Source organism: Odocoileus virginianus, chromosome 6 (assembly GCF_023699985.2).
Source record: "Odocoileus virginianus isolate 20LAN1187 ecotype Illinois chromosome 6, Ovbor_1.2, whole genome shotgun sequence".
Lineage (NCBI taxonomy): Eukaryota > Metazoa > Chordata > Mammalia > Artiodactyla > Cervidae > Odocoileus > Odocoileus virginianus.
The window spans coordinates 56,556,997-56,567,376 of record NC_069679.1 but is presented as its reverse complement, the minus strand read 5'-3'; the positions used below and the strand labels follow the sequence as shown (position 1 = coordinate 56,567,376).

At 37.9% G+C, this 10,380-nt stretch overlaps 2 protein-coding genes across 2 annotated transcripts in view; both read right to left on the bottom strand.

Moving 5' to 3' along the window:
* Nucleotides 1-470: 470 nt before the first annotated feature.
* The window catches only part of PELI2 (pellino E3 ubiquitin protein ligase family member 2), a 186,247-nt gene continuing 176,337 nt past the window's right edge, over nucleotides 471-10,380 (bottom strand). The window contains exon 6 of the mRNA XM_020899630.2: nucleotides 471-5,176. Within this exon, the coding sequence (XP_020755289.1) occupies nucleotides 4,610-5,176 (567 nt within the window). The 3' untranslated portion in view covers nucleotides 471-4,609. The remainder of the gene's footprint in view (nucleotides 5,177-10,380) is intronic.
* LOC139035460 (ribosomal biogenesis factor-like) lies at nucleotides 5,187-10,206 on the bottom strand. Its single transcript, XM_070468484.1, has 2 exons — nucleotides 10,203-10,206; nucleotides 5,187-7,492 (listed from the first exon to the last, which is right to left on the bottom strand). The coding sequence occupies exons 1-2, from the start codon at nucleotides 10,204-10,206 to the stop codon at nucleotides 7,287-7,289; spliced, it is 210 nt and encodes a 69-aa protein (XP_070324585.1). The 3' UTR covers nucleotides 5,187-7,286.

The window sequence follows — 10,380 nt, the reverse complement described above, 5'->3', positions numbered from 1 at the left end:
TCACATGAGGTGGCCAAGTATTGGAGTTTTAAGACTCCTTAAATATCAATGTGGTGAGGGAAAAAAAAACTGTCATAAAGACCTTTTGTTATGAAAAGACATACTAGTTTCTTGGAGGCTTACACATAATGCTATGCTGTTAAAAAGTAAATGAAGATTATCAAAAAGGTAGCAATGTGACTATAATGGCCATGTAGAAAATCTATTAATTCTACAAGCCAAGTTAAATGCTCCTGAAAGTTAGATTTGACCATGATGTAATGCCACAAATATAAACACCAATGGAATTTTTCAAATAAAAAATTGAGATTTTCAGAATCTAGATTTAAATAGGTATTGTGCAGAATATAAAACAATGATCAGCTCAACTGTTTGGGATCAACCTGAAAGTTTGAAAAATGCAGAAGTCAAGTCTACTGTTATATATACTTCCTACTGAACGGTCTGATGAAGACAATGACTCACAAAGATACCGAGATCCATTTAATAGTTTTTGAAGATTTTTTCCTGTAAAATGGCTTGTATTTCCACAGATACAATAGTGAAGAAATAAACTTTTCAATTTGACATGAAATATAAAAGAACAGTTTTACAAATATATCCATAAAATTTAACTGCTCATAACACTATACATGGTAAATATGACCACCCTCTTAGCTTCTAGACTATTTAATACAGAGAAACAATCTGTCATCTCAGCTAAAAAGAAACAACTTCCCTTTCATCGAGTTTTTGTTTGTTGAGAAATAGTTAAGCAGAACTGGAAAAATATTTGCTTTTCCCTATCTTCCTCTAGGGATTCTGCATAAGGGTGAAAACTTGAGAGGATATTAGTTTTACTAAAAAGAAATACTGAACCTTCTGTTTTACTGCTTCAATAATGCGTACATTCTTTTAGAAAGGTTCTGGAGTTGTCTTACTGGTCTTTGACTGGGTCATAAAGAAATGATAACAGAGCGATGCTCTCCTTCTAGCACTCAAGGAGGAACTTCATACCCTCTGCCCATGAAGGCTAAACTGTGGGGATGTAAGAGCTACAGCCAAAAGAACAGAGCTGGATCCAGCTTAAAATCAAGATTCTGCTGTTTGTCTATCAGAAATTCCACTGTTACAAGGCAGGATTGCATGAAGCTGACAAGTGTTTTTTAGCCAGCATTAACAAGGTTGTGATCATATATCCTTTCAATCCAAAGAACAGAATGGATTTAAAAAGGAACATTGATCAAAATCATAGAACTGCAGGTAACAACTTTGTAACCTATGTTACACTTAAATTAAGAAGGAGAAAACATGCTCCTTTTTAAACTCTCAAAAAGTGCCCAAATAACAATACTGAGCTCCCAAACAGCAGGGGTTGAAAAAAATTTTCTTTTTTAATGTAAGCAAAAACAAAGCACTGAAGCTTTATGAAGAAAAGCGTTCTCCTCAACTTTAGCTAATATAGTAGATGTAATAACTTAAAAATAATTTCCCTACTGATCCTGGAAATAAATTCTACTACAATCATGTGTATGCCAGTTCCTGGCATATTTCTGCATCCAGATTCATTAGTCTCCTTAATGGAGCCCATCATTTTTCCAATGGCTTTCTCCTTTCTTTAAACCCTAACCCTGAAATTCTATAACCAGTTATGTCACGTGGCTTCCCTGAGGCACAAAGGTACCAAACTCTATAATTAACTATCGAGGAATGATAAATATGCTATTTATATTAAAAAATTTTAATTCTTTTGGGCTACAGTTAGAAAAAAAAAAACACAGAAAGCATAATACTTACTCTGCCATGTGAACTGTAGCCCTTCTTGCAAAAAGCGAAACCAAATAAGGAAAATGTAGAGTTGCAGCATGCATGGCCTGGCAGCACCGATTAGTGATAATAAAAAAAAATTCCAGGCTAGAAAAATATTCAGAGTTGTATCCCATTAACTCTGAACTTTTTTTTCCTTTTTCTTCTTTTTTGGTAATAAACTGGCATAAACAATTGGGGAGGGGGGTTGGAAAACTATGGGAATACATCACTGGGGTTTTTCTGGAAACGTAGTCACAAAAGGCATTTTGGTCAGGCTGAGATCAGGATAATTGGTCTGCAATTTCCTATGTATACACCTGGGAAGTGGGATTTGTCCTTGAATGTGATGTCAAGCAAGACATAATAACAGGCATGACTTCTGAGAAGTTACCTTTTCTGAACTATATAACTCTACTCTGAGCTAGAGTTCTTTATTCTCACAAATGAAATTGCTCTCAAATATGCGGGGGTAGGGGGAGTCTCATTAATCAATGTTAGAAGATCTTACTGGAAGTGGCCAAGATGAGCCTGGCTTCCTTCTATAGAGGTGCAACCTGGCTGTTGTTCCCCAGGCAGGGGAAAGGGAACCTCACTTGGAAGTCAGAAGAAAAGATGTGGCACTAACAGAGGGTGGGTCACTGTTACCCCTTCCAAGAGCTTGGAATTTCTTACCCGAGTTCACTAAAAGTCAAAGCTTTCAAGTTGGAACATAACTATTTTGGGGCATAGGTTGCATGTAGAAGTACTAGACTTTTAACTTCTATAGTCCTTGAAATAGAAAATTATATCAGATGGTAACTTTTTGGGGAAAAAAACATTTTTGATAGTCTTGCATCTAGAAAGGCTAGATATTACCTATTTATCTTACAAGATGCATTTTAGGGTATCAAGACTCCTCAAATCACCTTCTTCATATGGCAAGAAAAGGGACTGTGTGCTTCCTGCATCATTTTGTGGAGCCTAAAGCGGCACAGATCACATTTGTAAAAGCTAACCATGGGAGACTCTGGGTATGTCAAAAGGCATTTGATATTCTGGGCAATTTCATTTTTTTCTTTCATTCTCTGCAGGTTGAGCAAGCTATACAGAATACAGTAAGCTATCAATAAGAGGACTGTTGTTGGATTTTCACAGCACTTAAAAATTACCAAAACAAAACCACCTCATCATGAACAATAATCTCCACTAAAAAGTAAAGCTATTTGAAAACTTATAGGATGAACTTTTTATATATTAAATCAACTTAAGCAGCAGCAATCAAGATGAATAGATCTTATCACGTTAAGGAAAAGGGCTTTCAAAATGGGTTAGAACAAATGAAAATAGGCAAAATATTTGCTAGCAGGCAAACCATGGAATAATCCAATTAGAACAGGAATACAGTATATTAGAATCATATAAATTATATATCTTTACAAAGGTTAAAAAAATGCAGCACGAATCTGCAATGGTCAATTTAAGAGGATGTTAATTTAAACATAGTTGCTCCGTGTGGCAGGAATCTTTCATCCCAGCCAGCTCTGGCAGGGGCATGTCCTGAAGGCTCTTTGCATCATGGAAATGGTGATACACTGGTACCGAGCACAGAGAACGAACATCCAAGAATTATTATTCAAAAATGAAACTAACAGAGAGGGCTGGTGGAGCTCATATGAAATTCTGATTTAATTATTCCTCAGTAAACACTCATTTGCTCTCTTGAAATCAGGAATTTCAAACGCTCTCTGCAGATGTACCACTTGGTGTTGTGTATCTAATGATTACATTTAAATTTAGTTTGATTTGCAAACATTTTCAAAACTTACAGGGCTCTGTAAGCTGCAGTGGAAGGCGACAGATGGCAGAAGGGGAGTGAACAAAACTGACTGCATCGCTGTGTTATGTTGCTTTTAAGTTCGCAGAATTTCGGCTTTCTTAAGAAAAACTTAGGAAACCCCAACAAGTGGTTTTAAAGAGTAAAACCTTATTTCTAATCACTCCAATTATTCAGTAAGCAAATGAACTTGATATTAGATAACCTGGGCCATGTTTCCTGCTGCAATAATCACCCTCATTTAATGAATGTTTTATAAGAGTTGTTACATTTTAATCAACCAAATAGCTCTACCCATGCAAGATGAGTATTACGGACACAGACCATGGCAGATCAAAAATAACAAAAGGCAGACCAAAAAGTTAGAGAAAATTCTTTGAAATGCCAAGATATTTGATGAATGTGTGTATAAAGTAATTAAATGCCACTGAAGTTAAAAAAAAAGACAACATATTCCCTCCCCTCAAAAGAAAAATAACAAAAGCCGCAGATTTCAAAACAACCACCTGTACTTAAGGTCTCCTGTCCCCAACATCATCTTACAGAGCCCCTCTTTTGGTATCTAGTCAGATTCTAACTGGTATTAAGTATTTCCAGATAGGGCATGACTAAAACCTACACCACGCAGCTCTGAAGGTTGGAATTAAGAGCCAACAACTTTTGAATACATTTCTTCTGGAGTTTTAAAATAGGATTTAAACTCCTGTCTCAGTTTACCAAAGAAACCCCAAGGTCAAAATGAAAGCATGGCATTTTAAATCCAATTGTTACAAAGGTATTACGGTTTAATCAAGCACACTTCAATGATGATGCCGCTGTTCTGAGCATGCAACGCACCACGGTTATGGTCAATGCCTGGCATGTTTCATCACCGTGCCCCTCTTTCTTCCTAGCTTCAGGACCCCCCCTCCCCCTAATAAACGGCATTATAAAAAGGTAAAATCTAGAGTGAGTGGCAAAATCTTCACAGTAACTTGTTAATAAAGTCGTCGCTGGCTCTTGAGGGCATCAATCAACTGGACCTTGGAAAATCAGTTTGATGCAGTTCTGCTCCCCAAGCAGCTGCGTGGCACAGAAAGGGCAGGCGGCATGAAAGGCATGAGTTCCGTGAGGCAGCGGGATCTGAGCCCAGTATTTCGCAGACTTCTCTGAGCACACGTGTCCGCAAGGGGTGAAAGCGTGAGTGGGCGGCCCCGCGTCTACGTAAAAGCCCGCCTCGCAGCCGAGCCAGAGCGGCACGTAGGGGCCCACAGTCCTGCACATGGGGCACTCCCGCTCGTTGGCCTCCGTGTCGCTGCGATGGCCCCAGTTGTGGTAGCCGTGCACGTGGCCGCAGCTGAGGTACGCCCAGGGCTGCTTCTCCTCCACCACCTCTTTCCTGTTGATGCTGGGGAAAGCTAAGGTGTTGAGCCCCACTGGACACTGCGGCCGCGCCGCGTTGATCTCCTGCCGCAGCGCTTCGATGTGCTTCTGGGTTGGGGTGTGAAAGAGGCCATCCGCCGTCCTCCAGAGCAGGGTGGCCCCGCACAGGTCGATGAGGGAGCCATCCTGCAGGACGTTGGTCTCAGTTTCCACCTACAAGTTTGACAGACATGTCTTTTTAAAGCAAAATTTGGCAAATCTCGCTGGTGGTCTTTCCTCGTAAAGATCAGCTATGAAACAAACACGGGGCAGTTTATCCCCCGGCCTCCTTGAAAAACAGGACTAGAGGGTAACTAGCCCCACTGAACCTCCCTTTCCTCATCTGAACATTGGATATAAATCATATATGTGATACACATAAAGGCCCGAGCTTGAAGACAGTTTACTTTTTACACGTTCAATTAATGGAGTGATTTTTCTTTTTTTAAAAATTTTTCTTTTTTAAAAAATTTATTTTAATTGGAGGATGATTACAGTGGTTGTAATTGTAGTGGTTATTTTAACAAACTTCACAAATCTCCTTAGATTTTTATGTTTCCTCCTTAACAACAGCGCAACACCTCCTTGGTCTCATAAGGCATAGGAGATGTCCAACCAGTTCACCTGGTGAAGACTTAGGCTGATTTCGACCACAGTCAATTCAGAAGACCCTTGGTGGGCCTTGCAATAAATACTGCACGGCTGCCAGTGACTCCCGGTGACCTTTAGCTTCACACAATCTATCATTTATGCTGCATTCCTAAGGTCTGAAGCAGACACATTCACTGTGAGCTTCAGAACATCATTTAAAAGACTGGCAGTGCTACACACACCAAGTGCTCACAGACTGATTAACAGCTGACAAGCAGCACAGTTAGACATGGTCCATCCCTGCCTCCATGTGCCACCTGCGTTCTCTGGATGCACTCAGGTGAACTGCCCTCTGGCATGTGCATGAGTCCCCTCTGCCTACAATTCTCTGTGCAGGCTCACCCCATCCTAGCTTACCCCAGGGCCTGGCAAACTCCCACTCATCATTCAAGGCTTACTTGGATGGCACTTTGCCTAGAAGTTGTCCTTCAATAATGAAAGCACTCCTTCCCTAATAAAGTATCAAATACTGGTAGTTAGAAAAAGGTAAAATCCCAACAAAATGATAGACCTTAATATTTTATAGGAAAAACACAGAGACAGGTTTTCAATAGCCTTTAAGTTGCTGAATCTCTCTCCTCACCCCACCGCCCCCATGAACACCTCCTGATCTCCTCTCTTCTTGCTGGATGTCAGGAGTCTCCCTTCTCTCTTAACAGATAATTCCTAGGGGAGGTTTCATCTCTGCATGAAACTGGGTAAGAAGAACACTGCTGTGGTAATAAATTGGAGTTTGGGTCACATTCCCCCCTCCCCTTATGATTACTTTTTATTCATTGCTTTTTGTTTATATCATTGATACATACATATATATCTATTCTTTTTATTTTATTTTCTGTGATCCTGCAGTTTATTTTGAGCTTCTTATATGAGTTTTATTATTATTTTTTCCATTTATTTTTATTAGTTGGAGGCTAATCACTTTACAATACCACAGTGGGTCTTGTCATACATTGACATGAATCTATTCTTTATAAAATTATTTTTAATTGAAGGATAATTAATTTACAGTTTGTGTTGGTTTCCACCAAACATCAACATTCATCAGTCATAGGTATATCTATGTCCCTTCCCTCTTGAACATCCCTCCCAAAATTCTTTTCCCATTTAGGTTATTACAGAATACTGAGCAGAGTTCCCTGTGCTATACAGTAGGTCCTTGTTGGCTAATCTATTTAAATATAGTAGTGTGTTTATGTCAATCCCAAATTCCCAATTTGTCCCTCCGCTGCCTTTCCCATTTGGTAACCACAGGCTTGTTTTCTACTCTGTGAGTTTGTTCGTTTTGTAAGTAAAAGCATTTGTATCACTTTTTAAAAGATTCCTCATGTAATAGAATATCATGATATTTGTCTTTCTCTTCTTACTTACTTCAGTTAGTATGATAATCTCCAGTTCTATACATCTTGCAATGAAATGAGGTTATTTCATTCGTTTTAAGAACTAAGTAATATTCCACTGTATATATGTATCACATCTTCTTTTTGTATAAAATGTTTAATTGATTGGTCTTTTGGGGAAATTTGATGCATCACCAGTGTATTTTACAACTGAGCCATTAATCTTGTAGCTTCATCGACGTTAACTGCTGTTTTCATGTCACTGCTGACAAATCAGCTGTTTCTGCAGAGGTTCAAGGGAAAGGCCTTTTGAGAAGTTTGCGTTTCTTTTGCATATCTACAAAAGCTTTATTCACTCTGTTAACTTTTTCATCATTAACAATGTTTATCTTCTTATGATTAGTGGTAACTGGTTTTGCTTTATTTTTAACCTTAAAGCTTTTTTGGCTGGCTATGTGGAATACATTCCTAGATTTCTGCTCTATTAGTTTGTTCTTGGCTGTGGTCTCTCACCAGACCTCCAATACTCTTGTGCAGTTGGCTCAAGTTCTAGGTGACACCATCTCAAACCACAGCTTCTTTATCCACTCATCTGTTGACATTTAGATTGTTTCCATGTCTTGGCTATTGTAAACAGTGCTGCAGTGAACACTGGGGTATATGTATCCTTCCAAATCATGAATTTCTCTAGATGTATGCCCAGAAGTAGAATTGTTGAATCACATGGTAACTCTTAGATTTTTACCTGGAGATGCCATAGATGGAGGAGCCTGGCGGTCTACAGTTCATGGTTGCAAAGAGTCAGACATGACTAAGGGACTAACACTTTAATTTCACATTACCAACACTGTAGGCAAATTCCTTCCCTTTTCTCTACATCCTCTTCAGCATGTATTGTTTGTAGATTTTTTGATGGCCATTCTGACTGGTCTCAGGTGATATCTCACTGTAGTTCTGATTTTCATTTCTCTAATAATTAGTGATGGTAAACATCTTTCATGTGCCTGTTTGCCATTGGTCTGTCTTCTTTGGAGAAATGTCTTCTGCTCAGTTTTTGATTTTTTTTTTTTATATTGAGTTGCATGTTTTTAAATTTTGGAGATTAATTCCTTGTGGTATGCATCATTTACAAATATTTTCTCCCATTCTACGGATAGTGTCTTCATTTTGTTTATGGTTTTCTCTGCAGTGCAAAAGCTTTTGAGTTTAATTAGGTACCATTTATTTTTGTTTTTATTTTCATTATTCTAGGAGACAGGGCCAAAAAAAATATTGCTATGATTTTTGTCAGTGTTCTGCCTATGTTTTCCTGCAAGGGTTTTGTACTCTCAGGTCTTATATTTAGGTCTTTAACCCATTTTGAGTTTATTTTGTGTATGGTATTAAAGAATGTTCTAATTTCATTATTTTACATGTAGCTGTTCAGTTCTCCCAAAACAATTTATAAAAGAGAATATTTTTCCTCCGTCATATAGTTTTGTCTCCTTTGATATAGGTTAATTGACCACAGGTGCCTAAGATTATTTCTGGACCTTCTATCTTGTTTCATTGATATATATTTCTGTTTTTGCACCAGTACCATACTGTTCTGATGACTGTACTTTTGTGGTATAGTCTAAAGATGGGGAAACTGATTCCTCCAGCTCTGTACTTCTTTCTCAAGATTGCTTTGACTATTTACGGTCTTTTGTGTTTCCATAAAGATTTCTAGTTCTATGAAAAATGCCATAGGTTAATTTGATAGAGATGACATTAGTTCTGTAGATTGCCTTGGCTAGTATGGCCATTTTCATAATATTGATTCTTTTAATCCAAGAACATGATATGTTTTTCCATCTGTCTGCATCATCTTTGTTTTCTTTCATCAGTGTCTTATGGTTTTCAGGATACAGGTTTTTGCTTCCTTAGGTAGATTTATTCTTAGGTATTTTATTCTTTTTGATGTGATGATAAATGGAATTGTTTCTTTAATTTCTAATCTTTTGTTGTTAGTGTATAGAAATGCAACAGATTTCTATGCATTAATTTTGTATCCTGCCACTTTATGAATTCACTGATGAGCCCTAGTAGTTTTCTGGTAGCATCTTAGGATAGTAAGGATTTGCTATGTACAGAATCATGTCATCTTCAACCAGTGACAGTTTTACTTTTTTTACAGTTTGGATTCCATTTATTTATTTATTCTCTGACTGCTATGACTAGGACTTCCAAAATTATTCTCAATAGAAGTGGTGAGAGTGGACCTCCTTGTCTTATTCCTGATCTTAGAGGAAATATTTTCAGCTTTTCATTGTTGAGTGTGATGTTAGCTGTGGGTTTCTCATATATCACCTTTATTACATTGAGATATGTTCCTTCTGTGGTTACTCTCAAGCATTTTTATCCAAAATGGATGTTGACTATTATCAAAAGCTTTTTCTGCATCTTTTGAGATGATCATATGATTTATATTCTTCAGTTTGTTGATGTGGTATAGCACACTGACTGATTTGCTAATATTGAAAAATTCTTGCATCCCTGATATAAATCCCACTTGACCATAGTGTATGATCCTTTTACTGTATTGTTGGAGTAGGTTTGCTAGTGTTTTGTTCAGGAGTTTTGCATCTGTATTGATTATATTTGCCTGGGGTTTTCTTTTTGCATGTATGATATCTGTCTGGTTTTGGAATCAGGGTAATGGTGGTCTCACAGGATGAATTCAGAAGTGTTCCTTCCTCTGCAATTTTTTGGAGTAGCTTCAAAAGGATAAGTGTTAACTCATCTCTAAATGTTTGGTAGAATTCACCTGTAAAGCGATCTGATCCTGGACTTTTGCTTCTTAGAAGTTTTAAAATTACTGGCTCAATTTCTGCACTGGTAATTGGTCTGTTAATTTTTTTCTATTTTCCCCTCGTTTAGTTTTGGGAGAGTGTACCTTTTAAAGAATTTGTCCGTTTATTCTAGGTTATCCATTTTGTTAGCATATAGTTGCATGTAGCAGTCTCTTATGATCCTTTGTATTTCTGTGGTGTGGTTGTAATTTCTCCATTTTCATTTGTAATCTTAATGATTTGGGCACTCTCCCCCTTTTTTCCTTTTTTAAAATTATCTACAGTTGCTTTACAACATTGTGTTAGTTTCTGTTGTACAAGGACGGGAATCATTTATATGTGATATATATATGTCCCCTCCCTCTTGGACCTTCCTCCTACTCCTCCTTATCTCACCCATCTATGTCATCACAGAGCAGCAAGCTGAGCTTCCTGTGCTATGCAGCAGTTCCCACTAGCTATCTGTTCTACCCATGGTAGTGTATATGTGTCATTACTGATCTCCGAATTCGTCCACCCCTCCCCTCATCCACATGTGTGTTCTCTATGTCTGTGCCTCTGTTCCTGCCCAGCT